At 34.9% G+C, this 25,411-nt stretch overlaps 1 protein-coding gene across 1 annotated transcript in view; it reads right to left on the minus strand.

The window, feature by feature from the left end:
- Nucleotides 1-25,411, minus strand: part of NBEA (neurobeachin) — a 438,994-nt gene that overhangs the window by 328,040 nt on the left and 85,543 nt on the right. The window contains 1 exon segment of the mRNA XM_008575128.1: nt 19,409-19,473. Within this exon segment, the coding sequence (XP_008573350.1) occupies nt 19,409-19,473 (65 nt within the window).

A 25,411-nucleotide genomic window follows, 5' to 3' on the forward strand; every position in this document is an offset into this window, starting at 1 on the left:
CTACATTTTCTATGAATTTTTCTATTCTGGATATTTCATTTATTTATTTATTTATTTATTTATTTTATTTATTTATTTTTTCCTTTTTATCTTTCTTCGTGACCAGCAACAGATCGCAACCCTCAGTGTCGCGCCCGTACTGGACCGGGACTGGCAACGGGATCGCAACCCTCGGTGTTGCACCCGCACCTCCCTCAGCCAATGAGCGGCCGGTCTGTATGTGGGATCCGAACCTTCGGCGGGAGCGCCACTGCGCTCCCCAACGGCACACTGTAGCAGTGCACCACCGGGCCGGCCCTGGATATTTCATTTAAATGGAATCATACCATACATGGCCTTTTGTGTCTGGCCTCTTTCATGTAGCATAATATTTTCCAGGATCATGCATGTCATAGCACGCATCAGTACTTCATTCCTTCTTATGGCTGAGTAATATTCCATCGTATGCATATACCACATTCTGTTTAGCCATTCATCATTTTATCCATTATCCACTGATGAACATTTCGGTTATTTCTACTTTTTGGCTATTATTTAATAAAGCTGTTATAAACTTTTTGGTACTAGTTTTTGTACATGCCTATGTTTCAATTCTCTTTAGAATATAACTAAGAGTGGAAGTGCTGGGTCATACGGTAACTCTAAGTTTAATTTGTTGAGGAACAGCCAAACTGTTTTCCATAGAGGCTGCACCATTTTACATTCCACCAACAATGTATGAGGGCTCCAATTTCTGCAAGTCCTTGCCAATGTCTGTTATTGTCTATTTTTGAAATTATTTTAAAAATTAGCCATTCTAGTGAGTGCAAAGTGGTATCTCATTGTAGTTGTGATTTGCATTTCTCTAATGACTAATGATGCTGAGCACCTTTGCAGGTGCTCCTTGACCATTTACATATCTTCTTTGGAGAAATGTCTTTTTAAATCTCCTGCCTATTTTAAAATATGGGGTTGTCTTTCTATTTTTAATTTGCAAGAGTTCTTATATATTCTGGATACTAGACTCTTATCAGACATATGATTTGCAAACATTTCCTCCAATTATGCTATTGTCTTTTCATTTTCTTGATAACGAATGTCCTTTGACACACAAAAGTTATGAATTTGCTGACTACAAATGTACCTATTTTTTCTTCGCTTTTGCTTTTGTTGTCATATCTAAGAAAACCATTGCCTCACCCAAGATCTTGCAGACTTTCTCCTATGTTTCCTTCTAATAGTTATAACTCTTGCATTCAGGTCTTTCACACATTTTGCGTTAATTTTTACTATATGGTGTGGGATTGGGTCTAGATTCATTCTTTTACATGTGGATATGTAGTTCCAGCATCATTTGTTGAAATGACTGTCCTTTCCCTATTAAATGGTATTGGTACCCTTGTTGAAAATCAGTTCAGCATAAATGTATTGGTTTATTTCTGGACTCTCAATTCTATTAAATTGGTCTGTCAGTCTATCCTTATACCAGGGCCACACTGTTTTGATTACTGCAGCTTTGCATTAAGTTTTAAAATCAGGAAGTGTGAGTCCTCTAAATTTTGATCATTGTGTTTTACAACTCCAAAATTTCTGTTTGGTTCATTTTTATAATTTCCATCACTTTGTTGATATTCTCAGTTTGGTCAAATATCATTCTCACATGTTCCTTTATTTCTTTAGACACATCTCCTTTAACTCATGGAACATATTGAAAATATGTAACGTCTGTGCTTAGAAAGTCCAATGTCAGTCAATTCCTCAGCAATATCATTCTCACATGTTCCTTTATTTCTTTAGACACATCTCCTTTAACTCATGGAACATACTGAAAATATGTAACGTCTGTGCTTAGAAAGTCCAATGTCAGTCAATTCCTCAGCCATCATTTCTATGATTTTTTGCTGTGTAGAAAACATTTGCATCTTTTCATCCTTGCAATTTTTCTTGAAAACTTGACATTTTGGATATTATAATATGGCAACTCTTGAAATCTCTCCCCTTTCCAGGATTTGTTGTTGTTTGTCATCTGTTTGTTAAATGACTTTTATGAACTAATTTTGTAAAGTCTGAATTCTTTGTCATGTGTGGCCACTGAGTCTCTGTTTCATTATGTTACTGATCAGCTAATGATTGGACGAAGGTTTCCCTAAATGCCTAGATCAAAAATTCCCCCAGATTTTCCCAAGGAGCTCTGTGTATTAGTAAGGACAGCCTTTCAACACTCAACCAGGCCTAATTCAATTCTATCTTAGCACTTCCTGCTTCCATATTGTCTCCAGGTCATCAGGGGTTGAGAGTTTAAGGCCTTCTCAGGTCTTTCGAGAGTTATGTGCATGGCCTTTTAGATTTCCAGGAATATCTCAGAGGTTTTCAAAGTCCTTAAGTGCATCTCATTTTCTAGCTGTTCCTCCCAAGCTTTTTGGTTAGTCCACTGTTTGCCCAAATTCTTACCTATCACCTGAGGCAGTAGCATCCTAAGACATTAGCTTATAAATGTTTTCAACAAATGCCTATTGGGAAGCAGCTTAATTCACATTGTCAGTTCTGAATTAGGGGAAATAAAAGGGCAAATTTTTAAGCAATTCTTCCAGGAAGCAACCAGACAGGCCAGAACAGATAATTGATTATAATTCTTTCCTAATGAGGTCCATTCTGCTCCCTTTGGTACAGTGTTGTAATGTGGGGTTTTTTTGTTTTGTTTTTTTTAACGGCTTCCATTGAACTGGGGAGCCAGGGATGGGACTGGGGTAGTTAAAATGCCACATAGTTACTACACCGTCCTCCCTCTACTTTCTTGAAAATATTTTTGCTGCATGTATAATTATTGAGAATTACTTTTTCCGCTAACACTTGAAAATATTATGACATCTTCTAATTTTCATTGTTGCTATTATTCTAATTTTTCTTTTCTTTTTTGTAGATGAAGGTTTTTTGGTGTTCTACAGTTTCAGTCCCATGTGTCTAGCATGGATTTCTTTTTATTTATCCTACCGAGGTATATTGTAATTACTGTGTCTCTATATTCAGTTTTCAATCAGTTCTGAAAATTTCTCAACAATTATCTTTAAAAATATTTCATTTCACCTACTCTATATTCATTTCTTCTTCAATTCTCATGACTTGTAAATTAAACTTCCTCATTTCACCTCCATATCTCTTAAGGTCACTTTAATTTTTTTATCTCTTGTTCTCTCGCACTCTGGGTAAAATTTTTTCAAAATATATGTTCCAATTAACTACTTCCCTCCATCTTTATCTAATCTATGAATCATTAATACACTTTTTCCAACTTGTACTTTTTAATTCTACAAGTTTCAATTTTTCTAAATCTTCCTGTTCGTTTTTAATAATCTCTTTTTATTCATTCTACTTTGTGCTTTTTTACTTCCTTTATCTTATAATTCTAATCTTTGCAGTCTTTAGTGATCTAAATTTTTTCCCCCTTGCTGAGTCTTATGCACACTGGCTTTCAGTCTCACATACATAGTCATCTTTGTTACCTCATTTCTGGTCTTAATCAGCAGGAGTCCCATGGACCTAACTTGGGTTAGTGTTTCTCCATACATAGTTTGGCTTTTGTTTTTGCTGACAGCAAGAAGAGTCCTTTAAAAGTCTTGGCTTAGCCTTATAGTTCCAGGCTATATTCTCTGCTTCATTTCTGGCTGAAAGTTTAAAATCCCAAAAGCATTGTTACTTTAGGCATGTGCCTTCAGGGCATTCCTTCCCTTTTAGCCACTAATAACAGTGGGGAGGGATGGCCCTGGAGGAATCCTCTTATAAGACCCATGATGCCTCAAACACTATGCCCTGTGTAGAATGTGAATGTTCTGAAGTAGAAGGTAACCTCAGAGCACTGAGTAACCCATACGGCTTTAGCAGAAATCCCTATTCACTTTTCAATCCAAATGATGCCTCAAACACTATGCCCTGTGTAGAATGTGAATGTTCTGAAGTAGAAGGTAACCTCGGAGCACTGAGTAACCCATACGGCTTTAGCAGAAATCCCTATTCACTTTTCAATCCACTGAAATGTGGCTTTAAAACCACTTCATATTGAACTAAGTATTTTAAAATCATGTTATATTAACCACTGAGTCTTGTCAATTTTACCTCCTTATTATACTTTTAATCTGTTAATTCCTTCCATTGACGTTGCTTTAATTTAAAACTTAATCATCTCTCAACCAGATTACAAGAGTCCCATAATTTTTCTGCTTTCCTCAAATCTTCCATTCTTCTAACACATTTTTCACTTGTAATCAGTGTTATCTAAATGTAAATATTTTCAAAGGCTACCCATAATAAATGTCTGTCTACTTCTCCAAACTTATCTGCTGCCACTTTAACATAGTTGTTGTATGTTCTGGAAAAACCTTTGTCATTCCTCTGCCATCCCCTTCTCCCAATTGAGTTAAGAGACTTCTCCCAATCTCTCAAATGTTTGGGGAATTATATTTATCACATTTCCTTCCCTTCCTTCCTCCCTCCCTCCCTCACTCCCTCCATTCCTTCCTCTCTCTCTCCTTCCTTCCTTCCTTCCTTTCTTCCTATCTTCTTTTCTTCCTTCCTTCCCTCCCTCCCTCCCTTTTCTTTTCTCTTAAATAAGTTTCTCTCAAACTGTAAAATTCAGTTTGAGACCTATCCATCTCAGTATCCAATATGATTTATATGGTGCCTGTCAAGACATATGGGCTCACCGATAGTATATAGCTTAATGAATAAATGACAATGAATGCATGAATATGTTATGTGGGAAGGAGGGGCAAAGAAGAAATAGAATTTTAATGATAATGTAGTTTTTTAACACTAAAACTCTATGGTACATTTAACTCACAGAACATGAGGTAAATAAAAATATCACATTACTCAGAAATATCTACTATACAACATTTTCCTACTTGCAGTATCTAAACAACCTTGGAAGTTGAATTAAGTGGTCTTCATTTTCTAATGTAAGTTATTTTTTAAAGGAAACAGAAAAAGATAACAATTTGTTCAATCCTATTCATTCCTTTTCTAATAAAAGATAAAGTTGTCATGGACATTAGAAAAAGGAAGTCAGGAGACAAAACAAAGCATCCTATTCCAAATAGAACAGATATCAGCAAGAAAGTTCTGATGTTGTTGCAGGGAACCCTAAGCATTTTCTGATTTTTAAGCTTTCCCTTTTCCACTTTAGAAACTCTATGCTCCACTGTAGACTCTGGCCCCTGCCACTGACCCTGCCTGCTTCCTGGGCCCGCCCTCTATAACAGCAGTCTCACACCCCCCAGGGGCCAGAGGCAAATTAAGCTCCCAAAGTGACCAAGGGACTGTGTCCCACAATCAGCCAATCCAAATTAGCAGCATCCCTCATTTACATAAGAGGACCTGAATGGGAACCTGGGAGGGAAAAGGGCAGGAATTTAGGCTACATAAGGGGGTCTTTTCTTTTGTTCTGGGAGACACTGATCTAGGAGTCTTTACTCCCAGTGCTCTCCTTGCTTGCAAGCAATAAAGTGCTGTAACATCAAAAAGAGCTATAACACCAAAAAGAGTTGTCAACTATTAAAAGAGCTATAAAACCAACATTGGTCTTGGATTCCTCTGTGCAAGCGCCTCATAACAATGTTCTAGGAAGTATTTCACTTTATGCAGTTTGTTATAATTTAAGTTGCTTGTCTTCTACCTGAGACTCTGAGATCTTAAATTTTAAATATAAATAATTTTTATATTTTGATGAAAGAAACAAAATAAATTAATAGAAAAGGCAACAGGAGAGGTCAGACAAAATAGTCTTTCATTTCATGTGTATAGATGGCTGAGGAAATAAAAGGCAGAACTAGTTTGTATCTAAGTTCTGTTGTTTATTAGCATTATGCCCTTGGACAAAAAATTTTCCCTGTGTTTGAGTTTCAGTTTCTGCATTAAAAAATGCGGGTGCACTGTTTCAGATATTCTATAAACTGCAGGGGGGTGGGGAGGTGGGGGGGGGCGGGGAGTGCATGCTCAAGCCATAGGATTCAATTTTAAGACCCTGATTTATTTAGCCAAGAAGGCAGACTGCTTGCATGTAAAACGGCCACAAAGTGCAGGAGCTGATTTAATAACCCAATGCTATTTCCTCTGGTACTAAAACCTCAAAAGGAAGACACAGATTGTCTCATGATACTACAGGGTAGAGTCTTGCTGGATCTGGGTTTCCTCTGGTACTAAAACCTCAAAAGGAAGACACAGATTGTCTCATGATACTACAGGGTAGTATCTGGAAAACTCAATGTCTTGTGCTACAGTTCTTTAATAGAGTTACATTTGAAAATACTGATAATTTTTATTTTGAAAATGTTTACAAGCTTTGGGCTCTACTGGTTCTTGAAGTAATTTAGTGCCAACAGGCTTCACCTGTTGCAAATAGCTGAATAAATGCCTAGTTATCCCTGAGAAGTGACAGCTAAGTGTTCCTGACCCTAATTATTTTGCATTCCCCATATGAACATTTTACTTAAGGAGGGAAAACACTCACAGGGTTATTATGAGAAGCAAGTGAGAGATGATTTGTACTCTTTGATATAATATTGATACATTGGTTATCTTCATGATTATAAGAAGGAAAAAAAATGATGACAGATCTTGATGTTTAATTATGGAGCTCCATACCAGATTGTGGTGCGTCTTCAAGCAATTCTGCATATTTATAATCTGGATTTGTAATGCGGCATATTAGTTATGAACTGTACTACTAATTGAAATTTTTTTTTTTAAGCATGACCCAATTTACTCATTTTTATGGGCTATAAAACTACAAAGATCAGAAAACTGAGGCAGAGTGGTACATGTAGGAGACTATTTTCAAAATTGTTATTGGTGTAGAAGAAAGGGAGATGGAAAAATAGACACTAGAGACATAAAAATCTCCCCCTACACATGGTTATTAGGAAAAAAAGATTATACAGGATAACAATTTACTCTCTTAAAATACTAAATCTTTCCGAGAGGATAAAATTTATCAAGTATTCATGCCTTTAAGTCAATGTGTTATATGAAAATCTATTATCAGACCTACACTTGTCCTGGATTGTATTTATTATGGAAACTGACATTTCAAATGGGTGAGAAATAGAGAAGGAAGGAAAACCTAAAGAGTAATTTTGGACCTTGAGATTGATATCTGAGGACAGTGTGGAAAGGAGAGTGGCATTAAAAAGAGAAGGTAAAGTGAGCAGAGGGAATTAGCACTGGTTGAAAACCATCCCTTTCCCCCATCTAATTAACTTTTATGAGAAAAGTCTGGAACCAAGTAATTGTGTTAGATGAAACCAAGAATCCACAGATTAGTATTTCATTTTCTTATCACTTGTAATTGTGGCTTCAAATAAGTCTTAAAACTTCAAATACGTAAGAGCAGATCGTTAAATTAATCTACCATGAACCTAAACAGTTATTATATTTAGAGCAGCATAGGAAAAATGACTTAGCTTATGGCCATATTTATGTTGTCAGTTATGGATAAAGATAGTGATGTGATAATTTTACATAGCTGGTAAGGTCAGTGATTTAAGAGTAGAAGTTCTCAAAAATTGCTATGCATTAAAGATCTTGATCCCTTGCATAACATATTAAAAATTGTCTAAGTACCACCCAGAGATACTGATTCCATAGGTATGAGACCCTAACATCTATATGTTTAATAAACACCCCTTGTGATACAGATGTGCACCAAAATTTGAGGACCACTGAGTTAATACAGTGTGAATAATGGGAAGTCTTGGGTTTGATTTCTTAGTGACATTCAATTGCATAGTCACAAAATCTGCCCCTCAGTTAACTACTTAGAAAGAGTATTATTGGAAAGATTACAGAGGGCACACAGACTTGTCTAATATTGTTAGATTAGGGTCATTCTTAGGATTGATCCCCAGGTTTCTAATACTAGTTCAGTGTATCATATGTAAGGAAGTACAGTCTCTTTTGTTTTATGGTACATTTACAGAGGGAGTTACTCCCAACTAGTTCATAGGCCAGAAAGGTCAATTTATATCAAATCTCCTCTTCCCCCTTCCAGTCTCTTCGTGACTGTGGTTGCTTAGCTATTTAGTCTTCTATGTAAAACTAGTCTCAACAAGTTAATGCCTTTATGGAGGATTTTGATAATTTACTCATCCTTTAGTTTAATATGGATTTAGAAGACACTGCTCTCAGAAGAGGAAGACAGGTTAAGATTGTTTTAAGCCACATAAACTGTAATCCTGAAATATTGGTTTAGAACAGTGGTTTTCAAGCTGTGCCCTAAAGTAAAATATAAGAGATACATTTTATATCATACCCTATTTACACACACAACAAATGTTCTAGCATTTAAATATTTAATATTTACCTGAACAACAGGCAATGTACCCAAGTATTTTTTCCATATGTTAACCTTTTCTATTCATAAAAATGATGAGAGCAACCCACTAAATTGATTTCAAGTCCTGTTAATGGTCAAGACAATAATTTCAAAAATACTGGTCATAAGATTACTCTGTCTACAGTTAACCCTGGGCCAAATAATCAAGATCCTGGCTTAAATTCTGGGATTCCAGGCAAATAGCTCAAAGATGTAATATGTAGGAGCAGAGCAGCCAATTGGTTACAATTGTAGCAGGTGTAAGGAAGTCTGAGAAGAGATGGAATAGTGCTTTTGCGTTGACAACAATGGGCTCAAGATTAGAGGTGTGGCAGGACTAAAGGAAGAAGCCTTTCTTCAAGCCATTTTATTCTATTTGATTTCTAATAATAGAAGTAGAGAGACATGGAACAATGCTGTGAAAATAAAATTTTGGAAAAAATTTTTGAAAGCAGAACAGGCACAGCAGCACAAATAGCCACAATATAGTACAATGATGCCAGAAGAAATATATACTCTATTGTAGTCTCTCTGGTAAATTTCCCAAGCTGTTCTGTGATCATCAGTGGTAGAGTTTCTTTCCCAAAGGAAAAGGGCACCAATAAACGCTTCCCCCTTAATTAAAAATACAATTTATTATTGCTGAATCTACCAGTATATATCCAGAGAACTACAGAATTCGTAATAATATGATAATAATGCAATCTGCTATGGACTGAATGTCCCTCCCAAACTCATTGAAGCTTAAATTGTGTCCCCCAAAGTTCCAGCTATTGGAAACTTGGCCCCCCTGTGACAGTGTTGAGAGAGAGTGGGAAATCCTAAGGTGATGATTGAAAGATACGGCCTTGGGGAGGTGATTAGATTGCAAAGGGCCAGGCCCTAGTTCATTGACATGGTTCTGAGGGCTTTAAAAGGAGAGTACATGGAAGTCTCTCTTCTCTGCTTCCACCATCTCACAATGTGATAGATACCCAGTGTCACTGAAGACACTGCTAAGGAAGGCCTCTACCAGATGTGTTCTCTGGACTTTGGACTTCCCAGACTCAGGAACTTTAAGCAATAATTTTGTTTTCTTACAAAGTACCCAGTTCCAAGTATTTTGTTATAAGCAACAGAAACAGACTAACACAAAATCTAAAATGCATTTCTTTTTGAAAAAAGATGGGAGAGAATAACATATGGCTTTTAACTTTATTGTTTCAACTGGTAAGTAAGTAGTACAATACCCTAGGAAGTCTCTGAATAGGCTATTATTACCATCCTTATCCTACTGCATGTGTATGGATGTGTGTTAGTGTTTTGCATAAAATGTGATACAGACAATGAGGAAGTGTGTTAGAAGACCCATTTGTGCTCCTGGATGGAAAGTGGAAGGTACTCTAATTTCCCCAATTTTGTCCAGAGCCGTCATAACCCAGCTCAAATGCCACTTAAGTAAATAAATACTACTAATACAAACAAATGATATTTCTTGAGTTCCTGTGTGCCAGGAACATTGAGAACTGATTACTTACAGGCTCAATGCATTATAGTTACCATTCCATTTGATTCTTACCTCAATCTATATCTTATTACATAAGCACAATTAACCCTCATATATAAAAAGAGACTGAGGCTTACAGAGATTCAGTTACTGCTCAAAATCACAGAATCAGGTAATTGTTTCAGATTTGTTTGGGAAAAGTTACCAGTTTAATGTGGCTTTTAACAGGGTTACCAAATAGCAAGAAAAGTTAAGGGATGCAGAATTCATATTCATTCACTCAACAATAATTAATTGGGGTCCTTCTTTGTGGTATAATTGGTATTATTTATTCTTTAAATGCTTGGTGGAGATATTTAAATATTTTTAACATCAACCCCTACTCAAGTCCATTGTTTTTCTTACATTGTGCTATGAATGTGAAAAATTTGGACTTTGATATGATGGATTTTTTGAAGTCTTCTTTATGAGTGAGTAATTCTTTTAAAAAATAAAAACATGTAAAAGTTCCATACTCTTTATAAAATAGAGATTAATGTTATAAAACTATCAGCATTAAGAATTATGTAAATTTGTGGTTAGCACTTAAAAGTCAGGAAAAATTTGATTCTTTAAATAATATGAAGCTCAAGGACAGATCATGATTTTTACATATAAAATTGTTTATATTTGTTTTATTAAACAATAAAGAACATAAAGGTATTTTCTGTTGTTTTCAATCGTAATTTTCACAAAAATGCAAGAGCTGACTTTTTTTTTTTTCTGATCCAACATAGTGTGCCTGTATTTGTTTAGGTCCAATCTCCTACATTCTGCTTTCTGAAGTCATTACTGTCCACTGGAATAGCTACTTTTTCTAAAGTCAATGAAACATCTATTTTTATAGTAATATTCTACCCATGATATTTTTGAACTGTTTCTGCTGAAGTCATTACTGTCCACTGGAATAGCTACTTTTTCTAAAGTCAATGAAACATCTATTTTATAGTAATATTCTACCCATGATATTTTTGAACTGTTTCTGTTTTTTTTTTTTTTTTTGCAGGTAAATTCTAACTTCTCAATTATAAGTTACTTGGAGATGAGGACCATGAAAAATATATTTATATCCCGGCTAAAACTAAGCACATGATGAGTGTTTTATAAGTATTTATTCAGGTTTTGCTTTTTTTCATATGTATTGTAATAAGTAGGTGTTAAGAACTTCAGGAATACCTGTCCATGTGTTATTTTACTTTTGTAATTAAAAAGCAATAATAATGACTTTTTCTTAATCCTTGTCCAGCTGGGACTGTAACTCTTTGTAACAGACATGTTATAAGGTAGTATTACGGGTTTTCAAATCTTGATCTGTACAATAGCAACTAAGGAATATAAATCATCTGTTTTCTCACTTTACCAGCATGTGAATTAATTAGTCTATAATTCAAGATTCCAGTTCCTGTGGCATTTTAGAAGAGTTCCTGACTTTGGCCTAGACTAAAATCTATGGCACAGGCCATGACTATATTCTTGTCCTCTCTGGCCTGCTCATCCTATTCATTCTCCTGTCACCTTTGGTATATCCTTGCATTGGCTGTGTTCACAACACCTATACCATCATGCATTGCTTAACTATGGACAAATGTTCTGAGAAATGCATCATTAGGTGATTTTGTCACTCTGTGAACGTCATAGTGTGTACTTACACACACTTATATGGTATAGCCTACTATACACCTAGGCTATATACTACTGCCATTATAATCTTATGGCACTGCCATCATATATGAGAACATGACAAATGTTGTTATGTGGTACACGATGGCAGCTTCACGTCACTGCAGACCCTCCTATCACCTATTAGTTCACTTCTACCTGTTTCTGTAATACCAGCCACAAATACAAAGGCCAACTCCAGACTCCTCTGTTGCCAGGTTGATCTTAGTTTAGAATGGTACAGAAACTAAATAAATGTTTTCTAATAAAGACATGGTTTATTGACTGGTTTTTGCTTGCAATAAGCCTACTACCAGCCACAAATACAAAGGCCAACTCCAGACTCCTCTGTTGCCAGGTTGATCTTAGTTTAAAATGGTACAGAAACTAAATAAATGTTTTCTAATAAAGACATGGTTTATTGACTGGTTTTTGCTTGCAATAAGCCTACAAAAAAAGATTATATGCCTCTAAGAAATAAGAAATGGGAAAACATGGCACAGAAATAAATACACCAAAAATAAGGTACTTTTAAAATTAATTAGCCTTTTTTAAATATAATGAATGATGAGTGTTTCATAAAATATTACTTAACTCTCATCAAAGTTCCAATAATGGTGCTTAGGAGGAAAGCATATTTAAAGTTTTTCTCAGGAGAGAAAGGAAATCTCAATATACATGCATATGCAGATATATTTTAAATACGATCAAAATGTAATTCAAATAAAATTTTTAAATATATTTTCTTATTACTCAAAATCTAATCATTTTAAAATTTGATTTGTATATTTTAATTTTAGTTTTAGATAAATAACATTTTATTTATCATCAATTTCTAGGCTACACCTATAAATCAGAAATACTGTTTAAGATCTATACAAGTAATTTGTAAGAGCACAAGTTTTTTTTACCTCATTCATTTACAAAAGTCAGTGTGTGTAATAACTTATTACCTGTATAAAATGAATACAAGAGTAGTAAGAAAAGGTAGATCTCCACATGAAAAAATATGAAGAAGGAACTTCTGTTTTCTAGGAGTTTTCCAGAGGTTTTTGGTTCAAAATTAAACCAGAATGTCAACTTTAAGAAAAAGGTTTCTTGCTTACGGCTTTGGAAATTACTGTTTGCTTTTTTTTAATAGTTTTTGCTAAATCAAAGACACAGTGAAACAAACTCAAGCAAACCAAAGCTCACTGGTTTAAGTATTATAGCAATTGTTAAATTAAAGAAGACATTCAACTTGGGAACATATAATCACTAAAGAATTTTACTTAGATGCAATATGCTTCTCCTCTTAAAAACTGATGAAATGCAAGCTATGTATTTTCCCCAACTTGTAAAGAACAAAACAAAACATGGAATCTTGTGAATCTTAGGTTAAATTCAGTGCTAAGCATAAATATATTCTGATTTTTTGTGGTGAATTATATCCTATATGCTTTCAAAAAAATGACAAAGGTTTATTTTAGGCAAACAATTAATTTTAAAAAAAATCACTCAAGTTGCATAATTTTAAAAAGTCCTTCTTATTTGTCTTATTCTTCAGTTCATAGTTTAATAATTTAAATCCCAATTATTATTGCCAAGATATTATAGGCAATTTTACATCTCATTAACCTTGCTTTGTTTTAATTATAAAGATCTTTTGTTAGATTCCTTTAAATGATCCAGTTTATAATTTTAGACTGTCCTGGGGAGTACTTTAATCAGCTGCACATTCATCAACTGTTTTTGTCCTGTTAATTGTAGACAACTGCACAATTGCTTTCTCTAGCTATGATTGATGAATTGTATTCACAAGTGTATCTGTTAAGCAGGATAAACATTTATAATAATTTCCACTTAAAGATTTTTATCTTAATTTCCATAAGGACAAATTAGAGACTGATATTCTAAGTGTTTTTTTTAACATTTCATTTTAAACCAATTGAAAAGTTAAGAAAAATGCTATATGTCCATGCAAATGAGATAAAAGCATGCATAAAGTACTAATTTGGGCTTAGCACATAACAGGCATCAACAAATAGTAGCCAGATAAGCAGGGTAATGTGTCTTTACTGTAACTGCATCTCAACTACCTAAACATGACACTTTTTGAACCAGAACTCACAGTGCAAATATGTGAAAGAGAAAGTTCAAAATTGGAAGATATGACCCAAAAACTGAAGGTGGGAGTCAGCAAAATTCTGAATGTGTACTATATGTAAAAACAAAAACACTTCTGTTTTTTAAGTGCTTATATTGCATTAGGTATAATAAATGTGATACATATTATTTTGAACATTCAGAGAAACTGGGCACAAAAAGTGCTACAATATTCTACAGATGTGAAACAATGTCAAAGGGCGATTGTGTTGGGTGCCTAGTCTAACAGTTTATCAGTGAATATTTTTTTAACTCAGTATGCATATTATATGTATGCTACATATTATATTAGGCACTATGGAAACAGCCATAAAAAATACACCATAAATAAATAGGCACTAACAGTATGGTTTGGTAAGTAGAAGCCAGGGGAAAATGGAGGTGCTAGGAGAACATAGGAAGGCACCTAATCTGGATTAGGAGTGGGGAGCAGTTGGTGGTCAGTGAAGACATTATTTTCACTCAAATAAGATGTCTTAAAATGAATATCTTAAGGCAAATGACCATCTTCTTTGTGCTGTGGACTGCTGGGGAAAACATTACACTATCAAAGACAGCAACCTCACACGGCTCCCCTAAACCATACAACAAGCCCCTAAAATTTGCTTAGTCTTTTTGCTCCTCTGTTTTTCTACACTGACTATTTTCAATATTCTCCACAGTATTCTCCACTCTTGTCATATAGACTCACCTTCCCCAAATTTCCTTCATTCTCAGCAAATGACCCTGTCTGCCACTCCACGGATAAAATGGAAGTCATCACATGAGAACTCCTCTTAATCCTGTCATCAACATAATTGCCTGCATCCTTTCTCAGTGCTCATCCACAAAAGGCAAATTCTTTTCCCTTAGTCTAAACCTCTTAAAGACTTTATCTTTCAATATTGCCTTCTTTCCCTCCCACCATATTGGCTACTTTCCATCAGCATTTAAAAATAATAAGTCCTTCTTTCTAAAAAATACACCCCCAACCCCACCAAAACAATTTAAACCCTATCTACCTCCAGCACTCACCCTCTTTTCCTTTCTTGGCCAAACTTTATAGAAGTACTTGTTGTCTATATCTCATCTCCCACTCACTCCTCAACTCAAAACAAACTAGCTTTTATCCCCACTAGTCTAGGTGAGACACCACTTTCTCAGAAGACACCTCCCTTAGTTATCTGCCCCCATAGCCAACTCTACTTGCCCTTTGGCACACTTACTAGCCCTGTAATTATTTAAGCTAAGACTGTTGTTCTCACTAGACCATAAGCTTTATTAGGGTAGCGTCTCGGTCTACACGTAGCATCTTTAGCACACAGGTCCTCACAAGTGTAAGTTTGGATAAGATGACCATAACCCTCTTGTGACTGAATCCATTGGTCCCTATAAATCTAAATCAAGAATCCTCTTGTTGACTATTCATTCCTTCTTAAACATTCTACAAACCATTGTTTTCTTCATTCCTTCAAACAATATTTGTGATTGCTAACTACATACTACATAGTATTCCAGAATCCAGGGATAAACAGGAAATAAGACACAAGTTCTTCATGTACATTTCAGTTGGGGAGACAGATGTAAACAAGCAAACAAAGAAGACAATGTGAGATGATGTTATTAAGTGTTAAAACAGAGTCCTGCCATGAGGGTGTAATAACTCAATAAGATGGTCAGGAGAGCCTCTGTGAGAGGGTGACATTTAAGCTGACTCCTGAAAGCTGAGAAACAACTAATCGTGTGAAGATGTGGAGGAAGAGGATTCCACACCAAAACAGTGGGAACGTCTGAGCCCTGGGTTCTCCACTCACCCACACACTCTCCCTGAGCGTCACATCAGTATCCTTTTCTACAGTTTACCACGTACAAGCTGGACGCTACAACATCTAAATCTCCATTCCAGCTCTCCTTAGAGAGCTCAAGACCCAAATGCCAAGACGCCTATTCAGCATCTCCACTTGGATATTTCACAAGTGCTACAAGTTCTGTGTAACCAAAAGTGAAAACATCTCTCACCCAACCCATGCCCCTCCTTCTGTACTGTTCTAGCTAAGTGAACTATACTGTACTTGTACTATAAACCATCCAGCTAGTAAAGCCAGAAATCAAGTTTTCCTTATTTTTTCCCCTCTTCCATCCAAACTATTAGCAGTCCTACTGACTTAATTTACAGAAGATAATTCAAATTTGTTCCATTCTTTCATCCTCATAGCCATGATTAGTCCATGACACCATCTTTTTCAACAGGATTATCGAAACCTCAGATTAGTATCTCTGGTCAAGTCTTGAGCCCTTGAAATCCATTCACCATACTGCAGGATGTGCCTAAACCTTTTCAATTACTCCCCAGCACACTTAGCACGGTATAGAAACATCTTCGTGGCATGACCTTTGCCAATGACCTTTGTTGAGAAGGGATGACCCTTGCCTCTACGTGGCCAGCACATAACATGCACTTAAACAGTCATTGTCTGACAGAAAATACTCTCTAGCAACAAGTTTTCCTATCTCTTGTCTCTAAGCCTTTGCATTATTCAGTACCCTCTGCCCAGAATTTTATTCCTTTATTTATTTATTTATTTATTTTCCCTGAGATCATCTCTCAGGTCTCATCTAAGATAGCATCCTCTTTGGGTAGGAACACTCTCTGAGAACTCAACCATCTGATGGAATGCATCCCTCTAGACTAGGTTAAGTATCTTGCTGCATGACTGCATCATTAGCTATACCATTTTTATCACTGCATCTTTGTTTTATTGTATGTGCCTGTCTAATGTTTGCCTTTCCCCCAAAATTCAGAACCATGTGTGTCTCATTCTCTTCCTTATTCCTAGCCCTTATAATAGTGTTTAGTATGTAGCGAGTGCTAAAAAGACATTTACTGCATTCATGCACATGATTTGTTCTGGTATATTTATAGATATTCATGCTTGAACTTTTCTTCTAAAACCATCTTTATTTGGAGGAACAATTGCTATGAAGAGTGGAAACACAAACTTAGGATGGCACAAAGAACATTACGATGAACCTTTCAGAGATGTTCATAGATTAAAATTTTTTTAAATTATAACTATTTTCTATATTTCCAATTCCTTTCCTAATAAAAAATAAATCCCAAACTTTATCACCAAACAATAAAATCATATCAGAAGCTTAAAATTTTCTACTGTCCTCTTTTTCTAAGCCAATAACTATAATCTTTGTTTAAAATTTTATTTATTATTTTTACTACTTTTTTACATGCTAAGGTGTTGCAGAGCAGTTGGCGGGAGGGAGAGAAAGAAAGAGGAAGGATAGGAGGAGGAGGAAAGAGGGGGACATGGTTGAGGCCCGTGGCACACCCCTCATTCCAGCAGGGGAGCCCAGGGGGCTTCCCGTGGTGGCTTGGTGGTCATCATTGGGTTGGATGCTGACGTTGGGAAGGGTGTGACAGAGGTCCTCGGCCCCCCACTGCTCTGGCTTGGGAGCCTGGGTGGCTTCCAGTTCTTCTAGATTTTATAGGTGTTCTTTGGTGGTATTAGACCTTTACTGGTTAATATCAGAACTTTGATCTATGGTTTTTGTGTTTTTTTCTTTCAGTTCTGTGTTGACCTATTTGCTATTACCACCACTTAAACTCTGCACTGGAACTAATTTGTCGTCCTTTGCTGACATCTAAAATGGGAGAACTTCCAGCAGTTGAGTTCTGTGATTGAGCTAAACTGCTGCTTTGCTGCTAATTCCCAGGGGAAAGTTTTTTGTGCAGCTCAAGTTTTAATTGTTGACCTCGTAAGCATTTCTGGGTCTTGCGAGGTCTGGAACACTTGGGTTGTGTGGAAACTCTGGTCTGGGCCTGAGTCTTTTCAGCAAACTGCACCCCCTGCAGTTCTATATTTCTGACCAGTCTCCACTGAGTGGTCCTGTGCTGACTGGAGAGCAGATCAGCTGTCCGTGCTGTGCCCCAGTGTTCTCCTGGTGGGCCCGTCTTCCCCACCACCGGCATTCCAAACACTTCCCATAGGATGGGCCATGTGCTGGTCCCTTGCAATGACTCACTGGCCTCTGAGTGGCTCCTTTTTTCAGTTTTTGTGTCTCCTTGCTCCTACGTGGGTCCACAGGAACACTGTTAGTTGTCTTGCTGGCCTGTGGGCCACCAAGGCCCTCTTCTCCCCTGTAGCCTACAAGCAATTTCATATGAAGGGCACAGCTGCAGCTTTTGCCAGCTCTTTCTCTGTGTGCTCACCAAGGCCAGCCCTGAAGTGGCTGGGGCTCAAAACAGTCATCGTGGCTTCACCTTCAAGAATTCCATAGGTCTTTCCTCCTCTTCCCCTAAGCTCTAGTGGCCTGAGCTTGGCAGTCATTGCTTTTTAATAGTTGTAAATTGGTTGATCTATAGTCTTAATTTAAGTTCTGGAGATGCAATTCTGTTATCTCTCAGGAAAGTTACCGATGTTAAGATATATATATTTTTTACTTTGCAGTTGAAATAAATAGCAAAATAAACATATATGTGAATTGAAAGTTATTTCTAAAACTGACATGACAATCATTACCCTTGGTAAATATTTTTTTCTATTTTTTCACTGCCTAAAATGGGTCATAATTATTACTAATTCTTATTATAATGAAATTCTGTAAGCAATAGTGCTATTATATAAAATTTATGTAATTCATGTTATTAAAAAACTGATATTTTCCTGCATCTTTTGTATTACAGTGAATGCAAAGCTTACTTTAAATTTTAGACTTTTATTATTATTAATAAAAAATAATTAGGTCGTGGAATATCAAAATGAGAAATATACAATAAGATAAACTGCTATAAAAACAGAGGCTATTTCTTATAATACAATGATAAAAAAACAAATAATACTAAGTGATATTAAATTAAATTTTTCTAAATATTAGCTTTCTATACAATTTATAAAGTAATTTCATGGACTATTCTTTCATGACACCCCCTTGAAAAAAATAAATTTTATGTACAGTAACCATTATTTCCTAATCAATCTAATTAAAGTTGGTTTCAAATAAGAAATAAATTGATTTTGCAAAATACTCGATAATTATTTTCCTAAGAATGCATTATATAATACAAGAAGTTCAAGTTGTAAAGAATGCAAGGCTTGGGCTGATGGAAGCTATACATGTCAAATGGTGACAGTTACATCTGTCTTAATGTATTCACTGCCAATAAAGAGCACTGTAAAGATCATAGTTAACTTTTTATCACAAAGTGATACACACAATAATGAATTCAAACATAATTTTACTTATAGCATCATTTTAACAATAGTATATATAAATTCCCAATCAGGGCTGTTATACTTCCTATATTTAACATCTTTCAAATTTTCAGTTGGCTACTGAATGCATAACATGTTCAGATAAAACCGTCTCACATGAACTGATGAGAAGCTCAGGGAGTAAAAACCGAGCATCACTCTGAAAACAGATGGAGTGGCAGATGGAATTGCAGATTGGGTTCACTTGATCTGTGTAAAACAACTTTACTACTCAGTAAGACGTGGCTCAAATCTCACAAAAACCTTATAGAGTTTATGAATTTATTCCATACATTCCTTTTTTTCCAAAAAATAAATATGTTTAACACTTTAAACTTTGTTAATTTAAAGTTTAAGTACCTATATCATAAATTATTTAACTAAAAGACACTTCTTACATGTTTTTGGACCAGATGGTAGGAAAGAGCTGTTGCCCAGTGGAATAAAATGTACACTGACTAGTTGTTCAAAAATTGTAAAATTAATTACCTTCCTTCATTGATCAGCTCAATAAATGCAAGTCCTGCATTCTTCTGAATAGAATTTTGCCATTCCTAAAAGGAGAAACCAAATCAAATGTAAGAAAAATAAATATGTAAATCAAAGTAACATCTGTTTAAGGATCATATTGATGTCATTAATAATTTCCATGTTACATTATTTCTAAATCTCTTTATAAGATTTTATAATGAATGTTATTTTGTAAGAAATCAAATGTTAAAAAAGTAGCCTGTATCACTTAGTTTAGAAGGTGTTTTTACATTCCCAGAAAGTTTCAAGCTTGATACAGACTGAGATAGAAAGTGAGATCACAGGTACAGAGAGCTTCCTTTCAAAAGAGACCAAACAACCCAGAGACCTAATGTGACTATACAAGGACAGGAAATATTTGGGATAAAAACCTTTAGTCTTTAAAACAGAGATTTTCCATGAGATTGTAAAATGAAAATTAGAAATATAAACTATATATTAAAATTGATTTGGACGTGAAATGTTCTAGTCATATTTACATTCCAAGTGATTGAAAGCTACATAGAAAAAAGTGTTACATATAAATTCTTCAGAAATTTGTAAAAAACGTACTTAATATTAAGAGTATAGCTTAATGTAATGTAACCACTCTTTGCTGATTTAGACTATGAGTGTATACTTGTGAATCTGACAGTTCCTTGGGGGCATGGTCATCACTATGAACATAAGTGACTCTCACATAGTGTTTTGAATTAGGAATGCATATTGCTTATTTAGTACTCTTCCTGTGGCATATTTAGAATATGATTTAATTTTTTTTTTGATTGTTGGTTTATTTTAGAGATGTCAACTTTTTTTTTAATATATAGTTGGTAAATAACAGTTTTTTGGACTGAAAGTTATATCCATTTCAATAGTTCTAGATATATGCCCCTAACTTTCCTAATATATTTTTGTAAAAAATAATCCCTATTGATGACTCATCTATAGATTCAGCGCCACCCCCCTCCCCACCCCTGACTTTCCTAATAAAATGCTGGCTGCACGAGGAGGTCAGCTGCCTTGTACACGAATTCAGCCTCACAAAAATACAGTCTCTGTGTCAACTCTTCACTCTACTCATCACATTCCTTTTTAGGTTTTGCACATATGCTGGGAATAAAAACGGTCCCTAAAAGTCAATACTTTGATGTGTAAATATTCTCTGCTATAAGTAAGTGTGTGAAGAATTATAGAAGAATACATCATGAACCCACTTTTCCCAAGGAGAGAGAATCAACAACTTAGGAAAAGACATATGGTAGCCTGGGGACAGTGCAATGCCATTGGGTTCTAGCTCCATAACTTTTAACTAAAATTTATCCAAATGACAAGACTGCTATTCCGTTTTACAGACTTACTTAAACTTTCAAATCATTTCAGTTGCAAACAATTGCAAAGAACTCCTTTTCCTACATTAAAAAAAACAGCTTACTAACATCCTCTTAGATGTTCTCATTATATACCATACATTTATTGCAAACCATGATCCCACAAAATGTGCAATTTACTGAGGAATACTTGACATTTACTGTGATATTAACTTAAAGAAAAAACTGATTCTTACATAAGAAGAACCATGCCACCATGAAGAATGGGTTATCAAAGACAACTTCTTAAATGTGATTTTCTATATGATACTGTCTCTACATTAAGGCTCGTCTATCAGCATAAAATTGTAATATGAATAGGATTTCCAATAGCATATTGATCTCAGTGGAGAAGCAGAGGTCTGCTACTTTTTGTTATTCGCTTTTAAACTATGTACACTAATTTTGAAAATATTTTTAAAATAAACATTTTTATTGTTTTTCTTGTTGTTGTTTTTTGTAATTAAACCCTGCACCTTGGTGTTATCAGCACCATGCTCTAACCAACTGAGCTAACCTGCCAGCCTAAAATAAACATTTTTAGAACAGTGTTAGATTTATATAAACATTGTAAAGATAGTACAGAGAGTTTCTTTGAAGAATCAGGAGAGACTTGTACTATATGCAGGCTAACAGACTTGTCAAGAAGGAAACAGTTAACTTTATCAGATTACAGAAAGAGGTTTTGAATCTAGAGGATTTATGAAAAAAATTCTGAATGGAAAGTTATCATTGCAATGTATACTTTCCCCTCTAGAAATGCTTTCATCTAAAAGCAGGCAATATAATTCCTGAATTTGTCCAATGACAATATAATACTGTCAACAGGCTTTGTATTTGAGCTTCTTGTCAAGAAGGAAACAGTTAACTTTATCAGATTACAGAAAGAGGTTTTGAATCTAGAGGACTTATGAAAAAAATTCTGAATGGAAAGTTATCATTGCAATGTATACTTTCCCCTCTAGAAATGCTTTCATCTAAAAGCAGGCAATATAATTACTGAATTTGTCCAATGACAATATAATACTGTCAACAGGCTTTGTATTTGAGCTTAACTCCTTTTTCAAAAGTCCTAAAGTTAGAGTTTCTCTTTTTTTAAAAGTTCCCTACCTAAAGAAGAATCCACATGAAAGGGTTATGGAAGTCTTCTTGCCCAAGAAAATTTTCTTGAAACTTTTGAGATGGTGGGACTGTATCACTTTCTCATTTTATTCTCCAAGTTGTTGATTTTTTTTTAATGTAAGCATTAGAAAGCTATCACTCCATTTCTCTGTATAGTATTACATCATCAATTTTCTTACATGTCAGAAAGGTCAGGTATGATGAGGACACAAGAGAGGTCCCTGAATCTGGTTATTACAATGCTGTGGATAAAAGCCAGATTGCATTAGGCTGGTAAATAAAAGGGAATTGAAAAGAAAAAATGGTAACTGGAGTAAACAATTACAAAAAGTTTTGTGGTGAAAACTAAGAAAAAATAGGACACGAAGTTGAGAGAAAGATAAGTTGGAAATTTTTAAGATGAAGAGACTTAAATATGCTTGTAGACCATAGAGAAGGGAAAAGATAGACATTGTTTACAAGAGATGAAAGGCGACAGGGAGATCTTGAAGAAGGGATAAGAGAATGGTTAAAAAAAAAAGGCTCAAGAGTAAAAATTAAGTGTGGATCAAGTTTCTTGTTTATATGTAAAACAGTCTGGTTAGTATTCACGAAGGGACCCAGATTTAAGTAACAAAATTGTAAACTTTACTGTCCAGAAGACTAAACTCCTTGGTCTTATTTGTCTTGGTCTTTTTGAATCACAGAGATAGGTTGTTTTAAATCCTAGTGTAATTTTAATTTTTTAGCACCTGCTACAGCATGAGCAATATAAGTAATATTCATTAAATATTATTAATTAGTTATCTACTGGGTTAGCAGTAACAAAGCCAGGTGATAGATAATGAAATCTCTTAAAATATAACTACTATGGCTGATCACAACTAACTGAACATAGTGTTTCTCTACTTCTATAGAAGAACAATTTAACTGGGTTCTTTATTTCTGAAGACAAGAAAGTATTGCTAATCATGAATAGAAGAAAGGATTTTTTTAAGGCACATAAGGTATTTTCTGTTCTCCTCTGTGCCCTGGCAAGAAATTTAAGAACCTTCTGTCCATCTTGCTCTCTATTAGTCCTGCTTTCCTTATCCTTAGACATAGGTAGATATCAAACACTTATTTGATATAGGATTTTAAAATAACATAAGCTGAAACAGAAATATCAATTTTTCCAATATTAGAGTTTAACTCTAGCTAGCTTAATAGAATTTTCCATATGTCTCTACAACTTCAGTTAACTATGTGTTTTATGTGCACATTATATAATTAGATTTTAAGTTTTGTATCTTTAAAGGAAGAGCCACGTTTTATTCATTTGTGGTGACAGTAAGGCCAGAAGAAATAGATAACACAGTTTTCACAGTGACTACAGCATTAAGGCAATAACAGTTCAATTCTAGAAGTTTAGTAACACTGGATGGAAAACATAGAAAAAAAAATCCTTATGCATAAAACTTAAGAAATGTTATATTTCCTGGAATAGATAACACAGTTTTCACAGTGACTACAGCATTAAGGCAATAACAGTTCAATTCTAGAAGCTTAGTAACACTGGATGGAAAACATAGAAAAAAAAATCCTTATGCATAAAACTTAAGAAATGTTATATTTCCTGGAGCTTTCTTTTTTTTTTTTTAAGTTCTATTAGTCATTAGCTTGCCAAACATGAATATTTTCTTTTCTGTCACACATGCTACTGGGTTGTGCATTAATGCGATACAGCTGGAAGCACAAGAGCAGTTTTGGAGGCCTTGACCTAAGTAACGGCAAAACTAGATTCCACCTATTATTAAGAGAGTATAATTCAGGTTTTGAAGGTTTCCAAACTTCTCATTAACTATAATTCCCAACTGGCATAATTTCAGTGTATCAAGTCAACTAAATTAACTACTACTAACAATTTGTAAGGTTACAAAAATGTTACCAGTTGTCTCTTTCAAGAAAGAGGATTTAATGTTTTTGTTTTTCGAATTAAGGTATGATATATATAAGTCCCAGGCAGGGCATAAACTAAATCACAGGATATCCATTACATCTTCATCCTCCTGGAGTCTGAGAGAACAACAAAAAACCTCAAGTAATTAAAATATTCAGTAATATAAGAATCATAAAGAAAAATATGAATATTAAAGCATCAGAGCACAGAACATCCGTGATTACGGTGGGTGGTGTGCATCGCAGCTGTGTCACCCCTCCAAATCCTCCCTTCTGCAGCCCAAGGGCTTGCTTCAATAGAAGAGTTGAAGAAATAACAACATAAGCCGTACATGTAGCACCAAAACCAGAAATTTTAAACATAAGCTTTTATCAGCTATATTCTGGGATTTAGCATAAGACATTTATTGTGGGCTCTCACTGTTTGGGGCAATGAAGAAAATACAAGTTTATTTCTTTCATCTAATTTAAAAAATACTAAACGACAAAGAGAAAACAAAATATTCCTCACAAGATAAAGTATATTTTCCCTCTCAGAAAATGTCAGGATTGAATGTGGTTTTCAAAGCTTGCTTAATGATTTCTGAATGACAATTAGTTGTAAGAGTAGCACCAATAATTCTTTTAAGCATCTTTAGTTGAGAAAGTCTCATCAGTTACAACCTGTGAAAAATATAGTACACAGGATTGGGTAGTAAACAAAAATGCTAAGTATGAAGAAAAAAACGGAATCAGAAGGAAAAAGAACCCTATAGGAAATGTAAAATTTATGACATCTTTGGTAACCAATCTCAAGCTATAGATGAATTTTTAGACCTTACTCTTATGGAAAAGAGCAATACTATAACAAGAGTTTATGCTGGCAAAGTAATAAATCTTAAAGCATGTAAAAAAATAATAAATTAAAAACTTTGAAAACGAGAAATGTGAAAAAACTAGATCGTTATTTTCTCATCACTTAATATTACTTTAATCAATCACAGAACATTGCTTCTGAAATAGAATTATTTGTATCTTGTACTGACTTATTTACACATATCTCTCCCCACTAGATCACAAACTCCTTAGTAGAAGGATCTTACTTTGCTTTATTATGTGTACCTAGTAAGCAATAAGTGTCTGTCATGCTATATGTATTCAATGTATTTTTTGTTGTTGAACTGAATTTAATCCTCCCAAATTTAAGGTATCACTTAAATCTGTGGTTCTCAATTCTGGCTGAACAAAAAAAATCAACAGGAGAGTTGTTTAAAAGTACAGTTATATCAGAATAATCTCTAAGGATAGGGCCCAGGCATCAGGATTATTTTAAAGCTTCCAAATGATTTTAATGTGAAGTCGGTGTTGACGCCTACTGACTCAGGTCACTTCTCCCTCTCAACAAGATTTCACACATAGTAGCCTACTGACTCAGGTCACTTCTCCCTCTCAACAAGATTGCACACATAGTAGCCTACTGACTCAGGTTACTTCTCCTTCTCAACAAGATTACACACATAGTAGAAACCTCAAATCATCGGATGAGTGGATACGGAAAATGTGGTATATCTACACAATGGAATACTACTCAGCT

This window comes from Galeopterus variegatus, unplaced genomic scaffold (genome assembly GCF_000696425.1).
Source record: "Galeopterus variegatus unplaced genomic scaffold, G_variegatus-3.0.2 Scaffold1141, whole genome shotgun sequence".
Taxonomy (NCBI): domain Eukaryota; kingdom Metazoa; phylum Chordata; class Mammalia; order Dermoptera; family Cynocephalidae; genus Galeopterus; species Galeopterus variegatus.